Genomic DNA, 26,344 nt, shown 5'->3' on the forward strand with positions numbered 1-26,344 from the left:
AATTTTGAAGTTTTGGGTGATACATTTTTCTTGATAAAAATATGCATGCATCAATTTTAAAGCCCTATGTTAATGGTTGATGTATCATAGATGGGCATGCTCCCTTTGCATTTAAAAGTAAATAACCCTTTCATATCTCCCCAAGGTGCCAATTTGTCCCTTAGTCTTCATCCTAAAATGTTGGGCCTTACATTTAATGGCTCATGTAGCAAAAATATAAACATGTATGCTACCATCTTAGCCAACATTTTCACAACCTCAAGGAAATTCAAAGATTCAACCTCCCCATGAAGGATAACAAACTTGACACTTCATAGAGTTTATGCTTTCACATAAGACTACAACAACAATTTTTTAAGCCCAACAATGGAGTCCTCAAAGCTATCACACAAGTCACAATTTGCTATAATGAAGTGTTTCTATATACAAAAACTTTTTGTAAATCATTGACTTCACAAATAAAGGATGAGTCTACGATATACATCATGAGCACTCGTTCCAAGTTCTATGTTCCACAATTACAATAGAGCCAATGGCTAAGTAATGGCTACAAATTAGTATATTAGGATTGAACAAATGGCCCAACTTAAAATGACAAGTTCTCCAAATGAAGAGAAAATTTCACAATCCCCCCAAAATGCACTATCCAAGTTTAATGAGCTATATAGGTTTAAGGGTGTTTGTTTCTATTTTTGTTTTTGTTCATACAAAATTGATTACCAAAAAAATGATCACACTTGCTATGCTTAGGGATTTATAACTATGATTAGCTAGTAAACTGAAAAGCCTTTTTGTGACGAAGCAAATCCACATCCTCAAAATTAAGTGAGAGTAGAACACTCATGTTCTTCAAGTGATCATGTTGTATTTCTCAACATCTTCCAATGCAATACTTCTAATTGAGCAAATGTGCAACATTCATAAATTCTAAATTGATACTAGATTTTGCAAGTGCATAAACACAATTGAAAAGTCTAAATGCTCTTGAAGTCCTGCAAGGAAAAATCACAACTTCAAGAATTGGTGTTGAGTTGAAAGTGAATATTGGAGTGTTGCTTTGAGTGAGGATCTACATGTTTGAAGTGGTAATCTTTTATCATATATGAACTTTTTTCATCGTATTAAGTGAAAGAGAGTTGCACTTTTGGGCCCCAATTTCAAGCATTACTCCAAAACTTTCACTTCAAAAATTCATACACAAATCAACCTTCAATCCATTAGTTTGCAAAAATAACAAATGTGAAAAACTATAGTTGACCACCTAGTATGTATAACTTCTTCAATTGGCTTCAATGAGAATTTGACATTAAGTAATTGGGTATCCCAACTTCATCAATTATAAAGGGTGGGAGTGTCTAAAGTTTCAACATGCTCAAACTTCGTACCACCCATTTGATCAATAATTGTATGCAAAGCCTTAATATCAGCCTCTTTCTTCGAAAGCTCTTCTTGCTTGACACGTAACTCTTCCATGTGCAATTTGAAGACCTCTGTAGAAATACATTACACATAGAAATAACAATAAACAATGAAAATATTACACCAAAAAGGAAAAAGAAACATTCCATATTCAATTAGCATAATAATGATTGTTAGGTGCACGCATTCACACTCACGCCATACGGACATGTCCAAACAGATAACAAATATAAAAGACCTCGTTTGTGGTGCTAGAATCAATTAAACCTTAATTTAAGATTTATCCAATCTACTCCTTATTTGAAAATATTTTTTTAGTACTAAAACATAAGCCCAAGCACAAGAGGATAGAATTGTTTCATAACCCCCTTTTAAACAGTTTATTTATGCAGACTCAATTGATATATATGTCTGTTAAAACTTTTAAATGTAATATTAGGTGTTCATTTGAGGTAGTGTTATCATTCTTACACAAAATGGCATTAAGAACAATACAAAAACTTTGGAAAGTGGCAAGGTTTTGATAAGCAAAAGAAGACCACCACACAAATTTTACAAACACCTTACAACTTTGTTTTGAAACTTTTGCAAGCACAAAGAGATATTTTAGAGCTTACGAGTAGTGTTTTCCAACTCTTGGAGCACTTCTTGGGTGCGTGCTTCAGCTGAACGTTGAGCAACCTCAGCCAATCTTTTATCTGCACGAGCCAAACCTGCTGATGCAACAGCTGCATCAAGCTCTTTCTCCAAAGCACGAATTCGTCGCTCTTGCGCCTACAAAATCTAAAATATTATTTGACATTTATATGACAAGTGGACTTAAATATTATAAATATATATAGTATATAAAAATTACATGGCACAGCAAATAGAATCTAAGAAAGGAGTAGCGAACACACAACAAATATGAGAAGAATAGAGACTACTTTAATTTCAAACAAACAGATACAAAGATAGCTCTATCCATCCATGCACTTCCACTATGAAACTCAAGTATAGTGATCTAGAAAAATGATGGAGAAAAAGCTTAATGAGAGCTGGAAGAACTCTGACTAGGTGAAAGATATATTAACGATGGCTCTAAAGGGATCTTCCTTTAATAGCCCAAGAAGGTACTCTGGTCAACATATCCAACCATATTATAAACCTTTCCTAGTTGGCCAAGAAATCTTGAATATTCCCTTTACCGTCAAGTTGGGGCCGCTGACCCTGAACACCCATCAAGGAAGATGTTGACCTCCTTGAGACCCTCCAACTAGAGACCGCTTCTGTGGCCCCAGACCCCAAAATAAAGGTCTCTGATAACTCTCATCCCCCGCAACTCCATGCATTGTGCCTCGAGTTACTACCAACATAACTACTCTATCTAACCCAAAGGCTAGATCCACAAAGGCCACCTTTTCACTATCCAATCGCATAAATGTCATCTAACATATAAGTCAATACCCACCCATTATGTATACTCACACATGTCTTATCCTCATAATGGGGATCTTACAACTTTGAGTACCATGGATGATTGGTGGCATCTTACAAGGATGAGACCTTAAGCATTTCTAACATAGTACACTTGAAAAAAGATAAAAATCAAAACCTTTATGAACACCATTTATATGTAAAAAAATTTTAAAAAAGCATGCAAAACAAATAACAAGGCTATGAAATCTTAAAGAGATTATATTTACAAAGTTTCAAATTGCAATATACATACTTGAACAATTTGTAGCTTATTCATATCTGTTATCAACCAATCAACCACAAAAGTACAACTAGACTAAAAAAATAACACGATTTAGGCGTAATCCTAGCTAGGTGTTTGTACACCATCTCAAAGATAATTCAATAAATGAACACATGTATAACCTCATTGATGATATGCTCCATTGAATAAGAACTCACATAACCCCTGTTGATTGAAATAAGTAATACCCAACATCATCATGAATATACTCTATTATAGCTTCCATGTTCAGATGAGAAGTGGGGGAAATGGTAGCTCTCTCATGGACCTCGTCATCAAAAAAATTGAGCATTGGTGAACTTGAGAAATCGAGATTTCTATCATACATTGATTTAAACCTAAAAATTTTCATAGTTACAAAGTATACATCACAATGCTTCATTTGACTATAAACATGATTGTGTTATATCATGATGATGTGAGAATACTACCATGATATGCTAACATGGCACTACATCTTATATGATATCATTAGCATGGTCATGGATAATTAGTTGCCATAAGACATCAATTGACTTTTATTGATAGGATTAAGTGTTTCTTACTTTTAACTAATAATTTTAATTATGAAATGCTTATTTATTCTCTCTCTTAGCAAGCTTAAAAAGGGAGCTTTGGCAATCCACAAAGTAAAGTTGTGTGTTGAGAACTACTAGAGATGATTTTGTATATGGTTCAAAAGGATGGTTTCTATATAGAGATCAAAAGTAGTTTGTATCTTGTTCAAGTGTAAGGCTTGTTGGCAAGCAAGAAGCCTATATATATTTCCATGTCACATCATCTTTTGGTAGGAAGTTGCTACCTAGGATCTCTTTGTTCAAGGGAGAGAGTTGTTGGGCCCTCTTCCAAGCACACCACTTAAAGACGATTGACTTAAGGTGCTTATTCATGTGACCAATCAAACATTGTATTTCATTCATCTAGTGTACTTGTTTTTTAAATAAATTAAAGAAATATTGCAAGAAGAGAGAGAATTTTGGGCCAAGCTAAGGTTAGTATGTAGGTGAAAATGTACAATCGTGCAAGGGCAATAGGACTCTACTTCTACTATTGTTTTCAAATTTATCTTAAGAGCTGAATTGAAAGCAACAATGATAATTTATTACTTAATGTTTGTATTAAGTACACATTGTTGAGAGGATCAACTCTCTAAAAGGATTGAACTCATATTGATTGGATCCAAACCAATAATTCAACATATCAAAAAGCCAAAATTTGGTATACTTTGACCACCAACTTCACCATATTAATAATAAATCCAACATGTTTGTGTCATTTTTTTCTATTGTTCTCCATTTCACAAGCATGCAATTGAGGAAAACCTTCATGAGACAACCTCGAGTTATTTTAGCAACCTAACATGTAACAATGGTAGGATAAAGAGATTCATCAATGTACAAGCTTATATAATAGACAATGTTGGTACCTTTACATAATAATAATAATCAAATGTGTTGGTGTCATTTTTTTCTATCAGTCTTTATCTTACAAGCATGCACTTGAGGAAAACTTTTATGAGATAACCCTGAGTTATTTTAGCACCCTAACATGCAACAATGGTAGGGTAAAGAGATTCGTTAAGTGTACGAGCTTATTAATAATAGACAATTATCGTAATTATGCATAATAATGAATTCTGAGAATCGAGGTTTTTAACAAAGATGGAATTTATACATGAAGATTTCATGGTTGAAAAGTATTTTAAGATGGCAACAAAAGCATAATCATGTTCCGTCATGATTATGTTGCGATTTCAATAAAAAGTTTGATGAACTAAAAAAGCTATGTTATATACATAGACACTATTCCTTTTGAAAATGAAAAGCTTCATTCTTCACTACTTTTTCTCACTTATTTTTGGCCAATTAGAAAGTGATAATTATGGCAATCTAAGTAGTGTTGCATGCAAAAAAGTGCTAGAGAAGAGGCTTTGTTATTGTGTCAAGAGATATGGGTGTATGTGTTGTTGCACTTGTGCAAGGTGATAGTTTGCACATCTATACCTGGTTCAAGGCTACTGTGTAAAAGTCAAGGACTTGCGTGTGTTTGTGCAAGTGGAAAGATGTTGGTAGAGTAAGAATCCTAGAGAGATTTCTCTACTTTGGATTGTTCTTGGGCAGCAAGTTAAAACTTGGGATCTTTTTGCTTTAGGGAAAGGGCTATCAGGCACTCTGAGTAGTGATCTTTAGCTTGTATTCCTCATTCTAGGTAAGGATCATATTCTATTCCAATTTCTAGACTAGATATTAAAGGAGCACAACTGTTTTTTTGTTTTTAACATACCCATATTTGTGAGCCCCTGACCTCAAGTGCCAAGGTTAGGACCAATCAATCTTCGAGTATATTCTGGCTTTTAATTTATTTCAAGAGTTGGATTAAAAGCAATAATGATAGTTTGTATTGGTGTTCCTTTACTGAAGGCCAATTTCACTGGATCTCACAACAAAACAGCCTTGGTATATAAACCCCTCTTTGAACGTAAAGTGAGGCCCCCCCTTTTGACATTTGGCTAACTTTCTTGCTGAAATTTGGGTCCCCCGCATAGAGCTCTTTCGTGTATACAAAGGATTCTAATTTATGAAAGAAACGATGTATAATCCTCTACTGAAAGGATTGACCAACATATTCATTTTTCCTATGATGTGCTCAATCTCAAAATACAATTGAACCAAGATATGCAACCATTACACAGCTACCAGTCTTGTTGAGACTCTCAGATTCCTGCAAGGTAACGTGTCCTAATGTCACAAGGCGTGCCCACTTGTGCAACTCTCAAAAGTTGTGGGGCATTCGTGGAACACAATTACGCACGAGTTTCCAAGCCATGAGCCATGGAATATACATGCTGCAGCAAAACGGCTCATTAAGATTAATTTCAAGATTTCAATAAGCCACATGATGCCTATTGCACATTCATGCATGACTACCAAAAAGGGCTCATCAAAATCAAGGGCGTCAAGAACTATGTGGGATAAAATAATGACCCCAACTCCTTGAAAAAGCACATCATGTAAATGCTACTCTATAAAGTGACCAGCCCACAAGCACCTCTTTACCTCTTTTGATATATGCGGAAGCTTGACTGGCAATATGGGTTTCAATGAGGCTACCCAGGTTAAATTGCCTCCAAGTGAAATCGCATGGGCATGGGACATGACAGTAGGACTCGAGAGTACTAGCCAACTAACTATAAAGCAACAAAACTGACATCAAATGAAAGTAATTAAGAGAGCGTATTAGAAGACTACATGGATCCCAACACCACTAACTCATGCACAGTTGCCCCAAAACTTCATCCAAACATAACAAAGATTGGCCCAAAATCTTTATGCCCCCTGCAGTATCTCTTTCCTTATTGCATATCAGAATAATACACTTGTGCTCACATGCATTTACTCCACACATGGGCAGTCACAAATCCAACTCCTCAGCTTGTTACTCCATCTCGGACATGCCAACCAACACCCTGTCTGAATCGGTCCAGCTAACTATGAGCACCCTAGATCTCCTTTCTCATGACTCTCAGCAGCATTCCTGCAGCCAGCCAGCATCTCTATGACCAGATCAGCCTCCATGACTCTCAAAACAACCCAGATGTCCATTACTACAGCAACATGGCAACAGATCAGCTTATCACCAGCAGGAGTAACAACTATGCCAGTTAGCTACTCTAGCAACAGCACCAAAACAGCATCACCAGCACTAAGCATCACCACTTGTCCAAACAGCATTGTCAGTACTGTGGATGACAGCACCTTCACAACCATGAGCATTATCAGTTTGGAACAGCCTCAGAAATGTTGCCTGCAGTCTCACCAAGCCTAGGGCAGCAGTGCTTCCACTCTGAACAGCATTGACTGAGCAAGACTGCTAAGATCCATTATGACTAGTAGCCACAACGCAGAATGTTATCTTGCCTTCAGCTTTCTAGCACGTGGCTTTTCCTACACAGCACGACAAGACTCAGTTTTTTAAATGCAAAAGCTAAGTGCAGCTTTCACTAATGAATAAAAATTTTAAAATGTAAATTTTTAAACTTGCCTGACTTTATCATGCTGCCACATCAGCATCTAACACATCATCACTCTAGTATCAAGGTATGCCAGGGTTTGCACTAAGGAAACACAAAAAGTACGACCAAGACTAAGACACAAAGACTCAAACAGTGATGTGCAAAACTCAAACCCTAAATGCAAAACACAAAATGCAAAACTCAAAATACAAAAAGCAAAATGCAAAACGCAAAACACACAACCACAAATAGAGAAGAGAGAGAACTCTAAAATGAATGAATGAGAGAACATATAGAATGCTCAAGGGTAGAGCTGTTCAACAGCCAGTGGCTCTCATGGGAGCGGGCTGAGGGAGGCATCAATGTGTATTGTCCAACGAAGACAGATCCCGAATGCAGCAACCACCAGTCAAAGTAGAGACTGATGAAGAAAAGAGCTGAAAACACAAAAACGACCTAATGTAGATGACAAAAGCTGATTTCTGGCAGCAGTGGGAGGCTAGGTGATACGTAGACCACATAGCAGTAGTCACCGGACCTGAGAAAATTGGGGCTTTTTGCAGAATTTCATCAAATTGTGTAGGCACTTGGGTACATGTATTGATGCAATTTGGGCAGATTTGCCTTTGAAAATTTGGGGCATTTGACCGCAATCATCAAATTTGTTCCCAAGAATGCATTTGAAATAGAAATTGCAGCAGAATTTTGGGAATTTCACATGCAATTGGTGCATTGGCCTATAAATCTAGCTGAAATTGATCGTGGAGTGCAGTAGCAAACATTCTCTAATTCCGGCAATCAATTTGCAGATCTGAAATTTCTGCAATTTCTTGATTTTCACTGTTGGTTGGTACTTGCAACGTACCATGGTCATTTGTGTGACATTTGGGCTTGCATTTGCTGACGTTTGAGTCAATTTAGTGCTGCAAATCGTGGCTAGACAGGAGCAATCTTTTGCACATCAAGAAGCTTGAGGGTACACACAATTTTGCAATATAGAGAAAACAGTGCTATAATGTCTTGGTGCAAAAGAAACAGGTGAAGCCCGTCAAAGCGAAGGGAATAAGACTAACAAGTATGGAACAAGAAGAGTGGGATGATTTGGATGAGCTTGCATGTAGTGTCAGACAACTAACTCTTTAACTTTGAGAAGCTGAATTCTACATATGAAATGTGGCGAAGACTTGAAGAATTGTATGCTCAGAAAAGTGCAGTCAGCAAGGTTTATTGGCTGAAAAAGTTGATATGGACCTTCGCATGAAAAAAGGTACAACCATGTCTGTACATTTGAAAGAGTTCAACTCAATTTTCAGTCAGCTGATTGCTTTGGATTTCCACATTGATGATGAGCTCAAGGCTACTTTCTTGCTATGCACTTTGCTTGAAAGTTGAAATACTTTCAGGACAACTTTGAGTAACTCAAATGCTCAGTTGTTATATTTTGATGTGGAGAGTTATTTGTTGATGGAAGAACTCAATAGGCAAAATAATTCAGCAAACAAGTCTTCTAATGTGTTGCACACTAGGGACAGATTTCAGTAAAAGGACACTTCTGAAAATAGAGCATGCAGCAAGTCTCATGGCAAAAATGTGGAGTGTCATCATTGTGGCAAGAAAGGGCACTATAAACGGGACTGTTTTCAATTCAAGAAAGAGAAAGACAAAAGCAAAAACACTGAAGACAACAAGGCTGGGAAAAAGAACAACCAACTTGCAAAGAAAAGCAGTGTGAAGATAGAGGAGGTAAATGTAGCCACTCATGAGAATGATAGTGACGGTGATGTACTCCTTACTTCTTCTTTGAGTGCACATGCATTGATTGCATATTCTGATGATAACATGCACACTTGGATACTTAACTCAGGTGCATCTTTTCACATCACACCAGTGTGAAATTGAAATTTCAGTATGGCTCCGTGTTTGTTTTGGATAATGTGAGGCATGTATCTCAGCTCAAGAAGAGCTTAATAAGCACAGGGTAGCTAGATGACAAAGGCTATCATACCACCTTTGGAGATAGCAAATGAAAAAATTATAAGGGCTCTAGCATTGTTGCCCAAGGGCTCTAAAAGTGATACTTTGTATGTATCCAGCGTGCGTGACCATGTAGTCACCATAATTGAGTAGCCAAGTGATTCTTTGTGGCATAGCCGGTTGGGATACATGAGTCAAACTGAAATGAAAGTGCTTTCCTGTTTGGATTATTTGCCGTATTTAAGATATGCTGATTTTGAACAATGTAATCATTGTATTTATGGTAAGCATGCTCAAACGTCACATAAAAAACCTCTTTCTCTAAAGTCTTCACCCTTAAGAGTTGGTACATTTAGATGTATGTGAGATGTCGAGGTTATCTCTAGGGGGAAAAAAGTATTTCATTACTTTTGTTGATGATGGCACACGCAAAGTATGGGTTTATCCAATTCCTCGTAAAGACGAGACCTTGAATAAATTTAAAAAATTTCTGGCACTTACTGAAAATCAAACCAATAAGACATTAAAGTATCTTCGCTTTGAAAATGGTGGGAAATATGTGTCCAAAGCCTTTAAGGACTTTAAGACAAGGTCCATACAATGTTGTCACATGTTGCTTTACATCACGGATTTTGGACAGAGGCTGTTATGACAACCGTACACTTGATTAATTGGTCATCAAACAGATCTTTGGTGGGGAGGAAAGAGAGAAGTGAGCCCCGCAAGAAGCGTGGTTAGGCAAAACATCTTCATATACTCACTTGAGAGTGTTTGACTACGAGGCATTTGTGCACATTTGCAAGGAAGAACACAGCAAACTTGAGCCAAAGTTCTGCAAATGTATTTTCCTAGGATATGGTGATGAGGGTGAAATGGGGTATAGGTTATGGGTTTCCACAAAAAGGAAATTTGTACGCAGCAATGATGTTATCTTCCGCGAAGATCGCATGCACAAACAACCTAAAAAGACTGAGGAAGTCGAAAGGGTTATATTTTGAGAAGATGTACCGATAGGACAGCAAAGAATGCCCACTAGACAGCAACAAATACCTACTGTAAATGGCCCTAAAAATGCAAGAAATGGTGCTGAAAATGATCTGCAAGATATTGCCCATGATGTACCACAATTCCAGCAAGAACAAATGCCATTGGAACAACTAGAACTGACTATATAGTATGCTGAACCTACAGAACAACAAGCTGTTAATGAAGATTTGTAGGTTGAATAGCCAACAAATCTTGATCATTGGATCCATAGGTAGACCAAAATGCAAAGACAACCAGATAGATTTGTTCCCATTGTAAATTATGTAGTTGATTATGTCAAGTTGACAAATGGTGGTGAGTTCAAGGAAGCAATGGACTGAAAAGATAGCAAGAAATGGCATAAGGCTATGCTGTCAGAGATGAAATCTCTCATGAAAAATGGGACTTGGGATTTGGTGCATTTGCCTTAAGGACAGAAATTGCTACCATGCAAATGGGTTTACAAAATGAAAGTCGCTTCTGGTTCTTTGCCAAGATACAAAGCACAATTGGTTGCTAAAGGATACAAGTAGAAACATTGAATTGATTTTTAAGATATTTTTTCTCATGTAGTCAAAATGACTACTTTGCAAACCATTTTGGACTCGGTTGCATCTAAAGTTATGGAACTCATACAGATAGATTTAAAAACAGCTTTCTTACACGGTGATCTGTATGAAGAGATCTATATGCAACAACCTGAGGGTTTTGTTGCAAAGGAAAAAGAGCACATGGTATGTAAACTCAACAAGAGTTTATATGGACTGAAATAGGTACCACAAGAACGGTATCATAAATTTGATGCATTAGTGCAATCTCACGAATCCCATAGATCTCAAGTTAATCACTACTTATACACTAAGAAAGCAGCAAATCGCAGTCTTATTCTCTTGGTTTTGTATGTGGATGACATGCCGATTGCAAGCAGGGATGTTCATGCTTTGGACTCCTTGAAACAAAGCCTACACGGTAGCTTTGATACGAAGGAACTTGGGAGGCCAAAATCATATTCTTGGCATGCGTATACTCATGGACAAATCGTAGGGTCTTCTCTATCTATCACAATAGTAGTATGTTACTAAGGTTTTGCAACGTTTCAATATGGAAGGCGGGGAAGCCATTGGTGTATTATTGCCTCCATATGTGAAACTTCGTGTAGATAACAGCCCTACCTCTGATGATGAAAAGAATGAGATGGCCAAGATTCCTTATGCTTCAACTATTGGTAGCTTGACGTGTGCTATGGTTCCCACACACCCTAACATTGCATTTGCAATGGGAATGGTTAGCAGATACATGGCATATCCTGGCAAAAAGCATTGGGAAGTAGTGAAGGGTATCATGAGATACCTTAAGGGCACAAAGGACTTGTGCATCTACTTTGAGAAGCGAAAGTAATCTGTTGTTGGCTTCACGAATGTAGACTATGCTGGTCATCCTGACTGCAAGAAGTCTACTTCAAGATATGTGTTCACGTTCATAGGGGGAGCAACCTCTTGAATATCCAAGCTGCAGAAGTGTGTTGCATTGTCTACTACACAAGCAGAGTATTTGACTGCCACTAAGGCATGCAAGGAGACTTTATGGCTTTCACGTCTAGTGAGAGAGCTTGGTATTACAGAGGTTCATATCTTCCACTGTGATAGTCAGAGTGCTATCATGCTGTCACAACTATATAGAAACAGAATTTGTATCCTTTTTCATTAATTTGTCTATATAATGATTTATTAAAAATTTGTTTCCTTTGCACTAATTAGATATAAAGAAAAGTGCATTGGAGCTGGCCACTGATGAGTGGTCACAGGTTATGGTGGACCCACGAGGTGGGTTAGAGAAAAGATAGTTCACACTTCCACTTATATGGCCCGATTGGGCGCCTGTGACCAGAACTCACGCATATCAGGGTTAGACTCGCACACAGAAAGGATTGATGCCTTGAAGTGTGGGCTAGATCCGCCAAAACAAACAATTACAATCAACAAGATGGCATGATCATGAAATGCTTGTACAATGTGCATGTGTGGGCTGAAAGCTTGAACTGCACATTTCTTTGCATAGAAAAGTCACATGAAGATTCTGATACCGTTTTTGCGATGTACACGGAAAAAGCTTTCATATGACACCCATATTGGGGGGTCCCTAAATTTTAGGAGCCTCGAATTAGCCTAACAATGCTAGTCCTAAAAAATAGGGATGTCATTCTAAAAATAGTAAATTCTGTACTCTGACTGTGCTTACTAAATTTGGTTGTTTCTATTCTTGACAATATTCAGCTCAAAAAGAAAGGCCATAGAGAAAAGACAAGTGTCAAGACACTTGTCACACAAGTTTCCAAGTGTCCCACCACTTGTCACATCTCATGACATGTGGCTGGACACTTGTCTTGTGCTACTCCACTTTCCCCTTTTGTACTAGCTCTTCCCCCTCCTATAAATAAGAGCTCGTTTGTCTTCATTCACCATCATTTTTCTTTGCTGTAAACTCATGTACAGCACCCACCACACATAGCCAAAAACTGGCCCCATCCATCCCCATCATCATCTCCCACTTATCCATTATCAAATTCCTTCATATTCCCTCTTCTATCACTGCTGTTTTACAGTACAGCAAGCCTGTAAATTCATTACAGCACCTCCTTCTCGAGCTCTTTCTTCCATTTTAGCAACAAGAAGCAAGCTCTATCCATGTACTGCTGATCAACGATGGAGAAAGGCTGATTTCCCCCCTTTCTTCTCTCATACTGTAAAGAAATCAGTTCTTATCATTGCATAATAGATAATGCATGTGTGTTTGTACATCTTTGCATGATCTTGTGAGAGTGAGAATTACTTTTCCTCACTCTCAGGTTGATTGTAACTGAGCTCTTCCCTAAGAGACTTGGGTTGAGCAGAAATACATTCCTTCGGGGGAGGGGGAGGGGGAGGGGGGAGGGGGGGGTTTTGTTGTTGCCCATCTTCAACCCTCAATCTTGTCTCCATTACTTGGGGGTTTTGTTGTTGCCCATCTTGTCTCCATTACTTTTACATTTTCATGGCTGTAATTTTGTGAGTAATTTTCATTTTCAGCTTTAAGTGTTCATTCTTTTTTATATTAAAACTCGAAAACAAGCGAATATCATAATTGTTAAGCATAGTACGTTATTCGGGGCGTTTACAAGGTGTCATCCTGCCAACAACCAAAGATCGATTTAGGATGTGGATTGTTGTAGCCACTGCCTCGGCCCACAGAAACTGAGGTGTCTGTTGGTGCTCCATCATGGTACGCACCATCTCGATCACACTTTAGTTTTTCTGCTCCAAAATGCCATTCTCTTGAGGAGTGTTGATATTAGTAAACTCTTAGTGAATGCCCCTATCTACACAAAAACGAACAAACTCATTAGAAACAAGTTCACCACCCTTGTCTGATCGCAAGGTCTTCAATCTCCCGTCTGATCGGTTCTCACAAAGAGAAGCCAATCCTTGAAGTGGGAAAAAGCCTCCGACTTCAACGTCAAGAAGTAGGCCCATGCCATCCTATTGTAGTCATCTACAATCAACATGAAGCACAAGCTTCCCTTCAGGGAATCGGTCCTCATTGGGCCACAAAGATCCGTAAATACAAGCTCCATAGGTAAAGTAGACCGCCTCGAAGCTTTGTTGGGAATCGCATCCCAATGTTGTTTCCCACGAATGCACACATGGCTGCTGGCTCAACACTGTGTCCGGCAAACCTTGAACAAGAGATCCTCGCGGCACCGTCCGAAGGTACTTATAGTTCAGGTGGCCAAACCGAGCATGCCATAGCTCGAAATGTCTAAGAGGTAAGAAGAAGAGAGGTAAGAGCAGAAGAAGAATTCAATTTGTAGATGCCATTCTCCTCATACCTTGAAGAGAGAATCTTTCTCGATCCACGATCAAGAACTCAAATAGCATCACTATCAAACTCCACCAAGAGACCAAGAGAACAAATCTTATGGACCGAAAGCAAATGATACCCTAAACCTGGCATACGCAACACCTCGGAAGTGTAGGTACTACCACGTCCATCTAGAATCAATTGCATCTCACCCCGTGCAGCAATAGACACAAAAGAGCTGTCTCCTATGAGAATCTGCCCACGCAATGGTCGCAAATGGGCAACACCAACTGTCAAAGGAGTCATGTGCCGTGAGGCACCTCTATCCACGATCCACTCTCGAGCCTGGGGAGCTGTCATCGCAGCATCAAGTCTTCAGTGTAGGGTCCTCGACGACCACTAAGTGTAAAAAAGCAACCAGCCAGGGTACAGCCACCGCTCCAGAATCCTTCGTGTCCTTCTGCGTGTCCTTGTCCTTGTCGGGGCAATCCTTTTTCCAATGGCCGGTCTTACCACAAATATGGCATGTCGATTCTTTCCCTTTGTTCTTCTTGGATTTGTTGTCCTCCTCCTCCTCCTTTTGGTACTTCCCCTTCTTCAGAGAGGCTTAACCAACCAATGCCTCCGATTTGGCAGCATTCTATCCCTTCAATTGTTCCTCTTGGTCCAAGACCATAGGAACCAACTCTTCCCATCGAAGAGTCGACTCCCGCCCTGATGCAATAAGAGCGGAATAAAAGGTATTGAATCGTGGTGGCAACTAGGACAATAAAGTAATCGCCATGTCTTCGGAGAAAATGGGTTTCCCCGCATTTTGAACCTGCGTCTGAAGCTACTGAAGCTTGTTGATGTGTTCGCCAAGCGAAGAAGACTTACTCATGGACAAGGTCCACATCTGCACCTCCAAAGAAACACTCTTCATAAGGGTCATCCGGTTGTGCATCTGGTTAAGTTCCAGCCATATCTCCCGAGCCACCGTCAAGTGCTCTATATGGGCTATCACGGATGTTGTACAAGACAGAAAGAGAAAAGAACAAATCCTAGGATTCAGTTTGTCCCAATGAGTCTGAGCTTTGGTCAACTCCGCACAAGCACTGGAAGAGAGTTTGGACTCATCTCTCACCGAGGGCCGATTAATCTCCTCCATCACAAGCTCCGCCAAATCATAAGACTCCAATATGGCCAACATCATCACTCGCCAGATACAGTAATTGTCGCCATCAAGCTTCTAATCTGATGGAAGAGCCAGTAGGATAGGCACCTTCCGGTCCATGATCACCTGAAACTCCACGTCAGTCTCTGTAGACATCTTCACTTGCAATGCCTGCACAAACACAAAAGAAACCCCCTCTTACTGTGAAAACACAACCTACTAGGGCTCGTCTCCGATTCCCGAACCTTCTTCAACCACCTAAGGCGATGAAAAGATAAAATCTGCACTTGAAGGCAAAAAACACAGCCTACTAGGGCTCATCTCCGATTCCCGAACCTTCTTCAACCACCTAAGGCGATGAAAAGATAAAATCTGCACTTGAAGGCAAAAAACACAACCTACTAGGGCTCATCTCCGATTCCCGAACCTTCTTCAACCACCTAAGGCGATGAAAAGATAAAATCTGCACTTGAAGGCAAAAAACACAGCCTTCTTCCTTCTCTAACAACAGCTTCAGCAAATCTTCTCTTTTCTCGCACGCTCACACTCGCCTCAGCCTTGTTTTGATGCACAACCCACCTACTCGCACTTGAACGCTGAAAACGCAGCCTCGTGTCGCACTGAAAACTCCTCTTCAGATAGGTCCACCCTAGGTCAATCCTTCAATGCTCTGATACCATGTCACAGTGGAGCAATGGAGAAGCGAATGATCATGACAAAGAGTGAACGGAGAGAGAAAGAGACAATGAAACACAGAAAATCTGCAGTGAAGAATGTTACATAAGAATGCAGAATTATACACGAGTGCAAAGAGAATATCTGTGTATGTCTCCGCCTTGAGGACCTCGATCTCCATCAGCCCCACGCTATAATCTGTCAGATACAAGTGATCAAAATTGCTGGAAACTCAGCCTTTAAAAGGCTGAAAAGAATGCCTTGTAAGAATGCCAAAATAGGCAGGTCGAAATGCCAAAATAGGCAGGTCGGCTGCATTTAATGCAGCCGACTGCAGTCGGACTGCCACATGGCAAAACTACCATGTGGCACTGCTGACGTGGCAAGGGAGCTAACGACTGCTAACATTTTGTCCTTGGGTACCACAAAGAAACTTCATGTAAGGACACACCTTCAAAAGATCAAACAATAACCTACAAACTAGAGAAGAGATCAAAATTTCACTCACATGTTCCTGTGAGAGTGCGCAATGAAAGAGGGACACATACAGAGAGAAACAAAGGCACAAAGAGAGAGAGAGAGAGAGAGCTGAAGCTGAAGGAAGAATATTGCACGGACTAAAGAAGAACATTGATGCAAAGGGGATGGCCTGATCAGTCCCTACACGCAACCCACAACGTCAAATGAGGGCACCAAATCAAGCTGATGACAATGGTAGCACCAAGCATGAAGTGTCGGAGTGTCAAAGTGTGCAACTGCATATGAAGGAACGAAGACTAGAGAGAGTGTGTGACTGCCAAGTGGGGAAGGACTCGCTATAAATACCCAAGAATGCCAAAAACTCGCCAACTTGGATTTGTAGGTGCCATAAATGCTGGCCGACCAGCATTTAACATTGATCACACTCATAAAAATAAACACACCAAAAAATGTGGAGTGGCCACAAAAAAATCTCGGGTGGCAAGGACAATGTCCGGCAGGTAGAGGCAAACTGGGAAAGGCAAAAGCTAACCCAAATATGCACAAAGGAAGCCGACAACTGAAGGAAATGCACCTAAAACTGCCAGAGCTCCTATGTCTCTGTCAGACTCTGACAAGAGCTCACAACCAAGAGATGATAAGCTGACAAGACTAAAATAGGCAGGCTAACGACCCCTTTCAGATCCTAGGAGTGTTTGAAGACCCAACAACCTCATGTGATGAAGCAAAGAAGTCAGGGGTAAAGGCTTAGTAAAGAGATACGTTGTGTTGTCCACCAAGGGACAATAGGCCATTGCTAACTCAGAATCCACGATCCACTTCATGCAAGGATGAAACACAAGGTTCTTCACTAAAGCTAGAGCACTTTGGTTGTCCACATGCAACTCTGTAGGTCCAAGCTAGGGAAAACCAATCTCCATCAACATACAGCAAAGCCAAATCATCTCCATAGCTGTAAAACATAATGCACAATACTCTGCCTCTAAAGAAGAAAGGGCCACAGTAAGCAGGTTCTTATTGCTCCACGAGATAGCTCCCAATCCAAGGGAGAAGGCTTAACCTATAGTGGAGTATCACAAATCCACATCGCCTACCCAATCAAAGTCACTCCAACCAAAAAGAGTAGCCCCCTCTCCATACGTAATCCTAAAGATCAAGTCCCCTATAAATAACGAAGAACGCGCAAAGCCACTCTCCAATGCTCCTGAGTGGGAGTCTTCATGAAAGAAGATAACAAAGCCACAACAAAAGAAATATCCGGTCGAGTGTGGATAAGCCAAATGAGGGAGCCAACAAGACACCTGTAACAAGTGGCATCTATATGGGAATCTCCAGCTGCCAAAAGCTTAGACTATGGGTCCATGAGGTAAGAAATGGGCCAACAATCGGCCATACCAAACTCCGAAAGAAGCTTGGTATACACTAGTGCTGGGAAATAAAAATGCCCTGTGTTATCTGATAGATCTCCAATCCAAGGAAGAAACTCTTGTCTCATAATCTTCTGAGTCGCATCAACCTCCTGAGTAAAGCTCCTTGTGATGATAAGATCATCCGTATATAATATGATCAAGACACGTCTATCACCCTCAATCTTGTAGTATAGGTTAGGGTCATGAGCTGATCAATGGAAGCCAAACTATAGAAAGAATCGATCAATCTGTTGGTACCAAACTCTATGAGTCTACTTCATGCCATAGAACGGTCCTCGTTTCCCTGCACAAGAAAACCTAAAGGCTATGCAACACAAATCTCCTCCTTAAGGACACCATTCAAGAAGACAAAGTTAACGTCCGTCTGATAAGCAGGTCAATAGTGGCAGGCAGCAAGAGCCACGATAGCTCGAATAGTAGACATCCAAGCCGTAGGTGCAAAAGTCTCAAAATAGTCCAAACCTGCCCTTTGAGCAAAACCCTTGGTAACAAGCCTAGCTTTGTGCTTGTCCAAGGATCCATCTGCAAGTTACTTGGTCTTATAGACCCACTTCACACCTATCACTTTCCGCTTCCACGGACGTAGAACCAACTCTCGAGTCTGATTTCGCTCATTTAGCTCCTCTTGCATAGCCTGACATCAAATATCATATGCAAGAGTCTCCTCAATAATGGGCTCTTTGTCACGGAGAATCTCTGACATAAGAGCTAAGTTCACATATAGTGAACTATCCCACTGGACCTGTAAGCGAGCTAATCTGCATGGACCTGTGGAAGGAGCAAGAAAGTGGGAAATACTTGAATCCTGCAAGAACTACCTATACCAAATAGGAATCCGAATAGACTCATCTTGCTAAGAGAAAGACTCGATCGCCTCCAATATCTGCAATGCACCTGTCTGTGGGTCTGTGGAAGGAACTTCCCCTCACTGAGGGAAGGTAAATCCTCCTCATCTAAAGAAGGCTCCCCCTTTGGCGGCTAAGCATCCCTAGAAGACTCCAGAGAGGAGGCTCAAGGGGTGGAAGTACTCAATGAAGAAGTAGTCACATCTGTGAAAGGTAGTAGGGAAGCTGGTGGAGAAGGAGGGGAATGAGTCGAAGACGAAGAAGGGGTTCTTAGAGGCAACCAAGAAGGGAGCAAAGGAACTGAGAGTGGGAGAGGGTCAATCAATGATAAAGTATCACCTGCAATAGAACCATCAATAAGATCCTCGGAGGTCGCAGCCTCATCAAAGATCACATCCCTACTCACCTCAATCATCCATGTCATTGGGTTGTAGAGCCGATAGCCCTTCATGAAAGTATTGTAACCCACAAAGATGAGCTTCCTAGACTTCACGTCAAGCTTTGTCTTCCTCTACTTCTTGTCCACACGGCCAAATGCATTACACCCAAAGATGCGAAAGTGAGACACAAAAAGCTTCCTACCAAAGAAAGCCTCGTATGGAGTCATGTCCTGTAATGCAAAAGCCAGGAAGCAGTTGCGGATTTGAGCTGCAATAGCCACCGCCTGACCCCAAAGGGAATAAGAAAGACCCCTATGCTCCAACATCAATTGGGCCATCTTAAGCATGGCCCCATTTGCACACTCCACCATAGCATTCTCCGATGGTGTGTTCAAATGGAAATACTCCACTTGAATACCATGATTTCTGCAAAATTGAGAAAAGAGACTAGAAGTAAACTCTCCACCACGATCAGTTCATACGCCACGGGCTTTCAAAGTAGTTTCCTTCTCCGCAAATACCTTCCACTTATAGAGTCGAGAGTACATCTCACTCTTGTACTTCAAAAAATATGGCCACCATAACCACTAAAGTCGTCTAAAATTAGCAAACTTGGCCTTCCCAAGGGAAGCCGTGCCATAGGTCCGCAAAGGTCGGTGTACCAACTCAAGCGATGTAGAAGCCCACCTAGTAGCAACCTATGGATATAGCCACCTATGCTACTTGCCCCTCAAATAGATAGGGCATATAATGTGAATAGAAGGGAAATTTGAAAGTCCCTCCACTATCTTCTTTTGAGAAGCCCATCGTATAGCATAAATGTCCAAATGACATAGTGACAGGAAACGGCCGGAACGGCCCCCCGGCACGCGGAATCGACGTCCCCGGCATGTATCCGGCGCGGACCGCGTTTCCAAAAAATGGAACGTTCCCTGTCCCGTTTCAGACAGGGAACGCGTTCCCTGCTGCGTTCCCTGTCTGAAACGGGACAGGGAATGCCACGTGGCAAAGTGACCTGCGCCCAGTTTTCGCCCGCGCCCAGTTTCCGCCTGCGCCCTGTTCTATTTCGTTCCGCCTGCTCCTGCCTGCGTCCCGTCTGCTCCCGCCTGGCCCATTTCTCCTGCTCCCGCCTCAGCCTGGCCCAGTTCTCCTGCCCCTAGGCCCAGCCACCTTCTTCCTTCTCTTCCCTCTCTTTCTTCTTCTTCTTTCTCTTCTTTCTCCTCCCACCTCCAACCTCTTCCTTCTCTTCCTTCTTTTTCTTTCTCTTCTTATTCTTTCTTCTCTTCCTTCTCTTCTTCCTTCTACCTTCTCTTCTTCCTTCTACCTTCTCTTCACTTCTCCCTTCTCTTCTTCCTTCTTCCATGAACCTTCTTCTTCTTCTCCCTTCTCTCCCTTTCCCTTCTCTCTCGACTCTTAAGTGAGTCTTGACTCTTGAGCCTTCTCCCTTCTCTCGAGCCTTCAATAATCAATTTTCAGCCTTCAATTTTTCCTTCTCTCGACTCTTGAACCTAAGGCCTTCAATTTTCAGCCTAAAATCATAAATGGCTTCATCTTCCCGCCCCGCTCGTCGAGTTGGTGGTCGAGGAAGAAGGTCTGATGATTGATCATGGTGGGAAGAAGTAAATGCTGACCGCCCTTTGAGTGGTGGAGGATCTCGACCATGGACTTGCAAGCTTTGCCTATACAAGCGAACTAGTGGAGCAAACAAGGTAATCCATTGAGCCGAGCATTTGTATTTCAAATTTTTATTGATTTTAATTTTTCAAAGTTACTTAAATATTAGAATATGGACTACCAATTGCCACTTGTTCCATTTTAAATTTTAATATTTATGCATAATCAAGTCCGAGCTCATCTCCTACATGAGCCAAATTCAGAGGTGCAGTTTTGTCCAAATGTGACCTTGGAGAAGCAAAGGGAGCTTCGTGACCGTGTAGCAGGTCAACAAGCTTATCTTGCATCTAGACCACGACGTGTTGCAGTTGACCCTGCAACTTTTGTGACACCATCCCTATCAGATGTATCTAGAGCAGGGTCAGTATCAAGAAGTGCTACCTCCACACCTACTACAGGCATTGCATCGGCCATGGCATCAACAACGCCACATGTTGCACGTAGACAAAGCACACTTGATGCTAGTTGGGATCCCAAGAAGAAGAAAGAGGTGGATGCATCAGTGGCACGCTTTTTTTATCATGACCACATTCAATTTCGTGCAGCCAGGTCAGAGTATTTTGAATTGATGTGCAAGAAGATTGGTGAGTATGGCCCTTCGTATGTACCTCCATTATCAGAGACCTTACGCACCACTTTGCTCGACAAGGAAAAGCGCCTTGTTGAGCAAGCAGCAGTGACTAGAAAGAGCATGTGGGCTAAAAATGGAGTTTCCTTGATTGCTGATGGTTGGAGTGATACACGCAAGCGATCCATTCATGGTATGGTTGCTTATTCTCGTGGGGAAATGTATTTTATATCTTCACATGATGCATCGGGGACAGGAAAGTCAGCAGATGTACTTGCAGCAGAGTGGGTTATAGGTGTTGAGCTTATTGACCCAGAGCATGTTGTGGGATTTGTTGCAGATGGAGAGCCTGCAAATAGGGCAGCAGGTGCTATTATTCAGGGATATTATCCACATATCACAGTTTCATATTGTATGGCTCATTGCTTGAACAACCTACTAAAGGATATTGGTAACCTGTCATGGATCGCACCTGTCATAGAGCAAGGAGCTCAAATGGTTAGCTTTGTTTTGAATCACCAATTTCTTCGCCATCACTTTTCTTTGCGGTCGAAGAAGACACTTTTAAAATACTCTGATACCAGATTTGCCTTTAACTTCTTGATGCTAGGCAGGTTAAGAGAATGCAATGGTGCCTTGAGGCAGTTATTTCTTAGTGATGAGTTTACCTCATCAACATTGGCAGATACTCCTACAGGTATCTTATGCTTGGAGAAAGCAAATAACTCCACTTTTTGGGATGATGTAAAGCTAATAGATGCTATGGTATCACCCATTGTACATTTATTGAGGGTTATGGATGCTATGCAACCTTGCATTGGCAAGGTATATAAGGCTATGGACATGCTGAATGAAAAGTTGCAGGAGTTGGCACCAAATGATGAGGCGTATGAGGAAATACACCATTTAGTTGTGACGAGGTGGAACTCCTATAGCTCACCCATGCATGCAGCTGCATTTGTTGTGGATCCTGAGTTTCAAGGCAAGGGTCAAGAGAATGACAGTGAGGTTATGGATGCATAGAGACTTATATTGTCTCGTCTAGTGCCTGATCATGGCACTAGACGAAAGATCAGAGATCAGCTTTCATGTTATAGGACCTTTCGGGGTTCTTTTGGTTGTGGGGATGCACAGGAGGATCGCTGTAAGATTGGGGCAGCTTTGTGGTGGGAGGACTATGGTTCGGATGGTCCTGAGTTGCAGCAACTAGCCATCCGTATTTTGAGTCAGTCAGTTAGCTCCTCTTGTTTGGAGCAATTGTGGAGTACCTACGCTCACATTTCTTCAAAGAAGAGGAACCGTCTTGGTGTGGAGAGGGTAAACGATCTAGTATTCGTTAGTGTTAATTTGAGGATGTTATGTAACAGTATGACAACAAAGCCTGATCCATTCATAGAGTGGGAGATGCAGCAAGAAGAGAAGACACATGCTGATGTTGAGGGAGATGCAGCAATTCATGGTACACATGATGATGAGGCTGGCACTTCAGGAGTGGCTAGAGCAGCCTCAGAGCCCCATCATGATCTTTGATTTGGCTTACTTATCACGAGTCTCATGATACATGACACATTTACATTATATATGATATTATGATCATTGATGACACTGTGACACTTGGGTTGTTGACAGTTGTGCCATGTCGATATTATATTTGTACTTGAGTCTTGCAGTCTTGCAGTTGCCCTTTGGGCTATTTTGGCATGCGGCATGCCGCATTTTGCTTTAGTCTAGAGATTAGGCTTTATATTTGCAGTCTTTTTTGGGACAATGAGCATGTTCTTTCAAAGATTAGACTTCAATTTCATATTTGTAATCTTTTAAGTTTTTTGGCAATGGTACCATAGGCATGTTCTTTTAGCTTAGACTTTTAAGTTTAGTTCATTGTTCATTGTTTTATCATTTATGATTTTTGGCATATGTATTATGGATTTTATTATTTATAATTGAATAGCTTACCTCTTGAGCCTTGTAAGTTGCAATTCAATTTCTAATGAGTAGTTTTAGAATAATGCATGATATCTTAAAGTTAAAACTTAAAATGATTTGTCCTTGTGGATTATATACCTTGGTTTTAAGTTTTAACACTCTAGAGTCCACATGGATTATGAGTGAAATATTAATTTTTTTTCATGAATTTTGATTTTTTAAATGCCGTTCCCGTTCCCACGTCCCCGTTCCCTAGGTTTGGCGTTCCCGTCCCCGTTCCCCGTTCCTGTTCCCCGTTTCATGTTTCTATGCCAAATGACCATAACAAGCATACCAAAGCAGTCCAAGCTCATAGAAAGACCTCACAACTAAGGCTGAGCGTGTAAAGCCCATCCCCCATGTAAACCAATCCAATAAATGACACATGTAGAAGCATCCTCCATGGTCACTATATCCTCTATAAAGACAATGCGGGTACCTAGCCATATAAGACCATGAATAGACAATAGATTAAAATCCAAATCCGATACATAGAAGACTCTAGTTGAAGAAGAATGCATGTCTGGCAATAAAAAAATAGTCCCCACTATCACGGGAATGTGAAATTTTAAGATGCTTTAATCTTGTCAATAACATTTGATTAAGTTATTATTCAAATATGCAAGGTTATTTAGCGTATGTGATGCACATGGCATTTGTTTCATGGTAACAGGCCAAGGACCCCAAGGATGCATTGGGTGCCAAAGGCAAAAGTTGTAATAAGTTATGTCTGCTAGGTACTAGATAGTACCTAGTGTTAGATTTTGATCTAGACTAATTTATTGGCTACTAATATCAATGATGACATTAAAGACTAGGCATTAATTAAGTAATTAATGCCAATCTAAGAGTCAATAATTGCTCAAGGATACTTGAAAGAGCCTAGCCAATTTAATTATTGGCTAGTGAAATTGATTTTTTCGGAATTGAAATAATTATTAAATTAATTTGTAGAATTAATATTTTTGAAAAGTAATTTAATAAGATGGATAGTATTGAAAAATGGAATTAGAAGGCTGTCACTTGGCAAAACTTGCCCATGCAAGTGGAAAAAACGTTTTTAGGGGGCTGGTGGAGTCTATTTCAACCATTGTGAGAGAGAAGGTTGCTAGAGAGCAAGGAAAGGCTGTTGATGTGATTTGCTACCACCAGAGATCAGTTCTACAGCATGTGACAGCACATTGGAGCTTTCTAAGAGCAGGTGATAGCAACCCAAGCTCCTTTTGGTGTAGATGACAACATATAACAAAAGGATGTCACCTGCACTAAGAAACTATCACCACCACCTAGAAAGTTGCATTCAACAAAATGTTGAGGAAGATGTGTCACCTAATGCCCAAAAGCAATCACCTACACCTGAATGTCGTTATCTGGCCTCTTGATAATGTCACAATCAACCTGATGTCGACGGCTAGCCGTGGCTGACAGATGTGATCTAATATGCACAAAACCTCCTAAAATGGCTGTGTTTGTAGCAAACGCAAGGTGTCGAGCCTATGTTTTGGGACTAGGCTGCTCCTCTATGAAAGAATCTCCAAACTGTGTCCTCACTAAGGCAATGATATTGTGTGAGAAAACAAATAGAAGAGAAACGCAAAAGAAAAAGAGAGAGAGAGAGAGAGAGAGCAAAAGATGAAGGAAGAAGATTGCACTAACTAAAGAAGAATGTTGATACAAAGGGGATGGACTCATCAAACCCTACACACTGCCCATAGCATCAATGAGGGCACCAAATCTAGCTAATGACAATGGCAGCACCAAGCACGGAGTGTCGGAGTGTTAAGAGTGCACCTACATATGAAGGAATGAAAACTGGAGAGACTATGTGACTACCAAGTGAGTAGAGCGAGCTATAAATAGCCAAGCATCTACACTTGTAGGTGCCATAAATGCTGGCCGACCAGCATTTAATCTTGGTCACACTGATAAAAATGCCAAAAAATATCAGGTGGCCACAAAAAATATGCCTATGCATCAGCTAAATCCCTAAGCTATCAACAAAATTAGGCTTGATGAAAACCACACAGAGAGAGAGAGAGAGAGAGAGAGAGAGAGAGAGAGAGAGAGAGTGTGTGTGTGTGTGTGTGCAAACCTGCTAAACCAGTCACTTCCAGCAATAAAGAAGCAAATACTCCTTCAAAAGCACATGGCCCCATGAGTGGCTTTCAAACTCCATGTTTGTTGGGCTCTTCTCTTACGGTACACTGATATCAGTTTGAAGTTCTCTCTTCACATCCACACGTGTACAAAATATGACCTTAAACAGGTCATTGAGAAGGCCTCGATTCAAAAAAATGCTCCCGCTTGTAACAGCTCTTTGCACGTGGTTTTTGGTTCAAGCTGATGTACCAAAGACCTGGACATTTCTTGCCAGATACTTTGGTAAACACACTCTCATATTCTATGGAAGATGTGTCCATCCCCCAATCAGCACTGTTAAGCTAGGGCATATCCACCAGCCAAATAATGGAAGATCTAAAACAAGGATGATCCTAATATTTTCCATACAATCCCCGCAGTTCTTGCTCACTCGTTTCAGAAAGTAACAACGCAAAGAATCAAACAACTTGATGAAATCGAAGAGCACAGCAAAATAGCTTACAAATAAGATCAGGTAAAACATTGATCTGATTACCTTCCTAATTCCTAAAAACACAACTAGTAAGGTGAAAAGCACCGCATCAATATGCTGGGAAATAAAACTGGGTCTCACCATGATATGTCTGGCCTGATTAGCGTGAGAAGCAACTTGGGAGAAGGCCTCCTCGTCCTTGTAGACGGTTTGCTTGAGAAGTAGGCGCTGCAAGGTATCTATACCACCCTGGATCTCAGCAATGTTGGACAGGGCAGCGTTCCAACGCTCGGAGCCTCCACTGCCACCACCGTGAGCATTTGTCTGGGCATCCACGACCGGATGTTGGTGAGCGTACTGTTCCGAGAGGCGAATTTTGGACTCGTCCATCGCTCCCCTGCCACTTCCTCTGACCAAACGTCACACGCGCACGCGCTGCCCCCCTCCCTCTTCCCTCTCGGAGAACTGGCAACTCGAGAGGGATGGCAATTCCTATTCTGGAGAAAAGACAAGGTTAAAAGTAAGGTAATTAGCTCGTGCAACTCAAATTTTTAAACTCTGCTGTTGCGCTCTGTTGTATGGTGGGACGTAAC

The 26,344-nt window shown here is 40.9% G+C and overlaps 1 protein-coding gene and 1 pseudogene across 1 annotated transcript; one reads left to right on the forward strand and one right to left on the reverse strand.

Moving 5' to 3' along the window:
• Positions 1–1,194: 1,194 nt before the first annotated feature.
• Positions 1,195–26,344, reverse strand: LOC148038089 (uncharacterized). The gene is made up of 3 exons (XM_087668815.1): positions 25,893–26,344; positions 2,037–2,193; positions 1,195–1,490 (listed from the first exon to the last, which is right to left on the reverse strand). The coding sequence occupies exons 1-3, from the start codon at positions 26,139–26,141 to the stop codon at positions 1,333–1,335; spliced, it is 564 nt and encodes a 187-aa protein (XP_087524941.1). The 5' UTR covers positions 26,142–26,344; the 3' UTR covers positions 1,195–1,332.
• On the forward strand, positions 21,550–22,744 carry LOC148038090 (uncharacterized; annotated as a pseudogene).

Source organism: Lygodium microphyllum, chromosome 3, assembly GCF_053477565.2.
Source record: "Lygodium microphyllum isolate KBCC chromosome 3, Lygodium_microphyllum_v1.1.10, whole genome shotgun sequence".
In the NCBI taxonomy this organism is placed as follows: domain Eukaryota; kingdom Viridiplantae; phylum Streptophyta; class Polypodiopsida; order Schizaeales; family Lygodiaceae; genus Lygodium; species Lygodium microphyllum.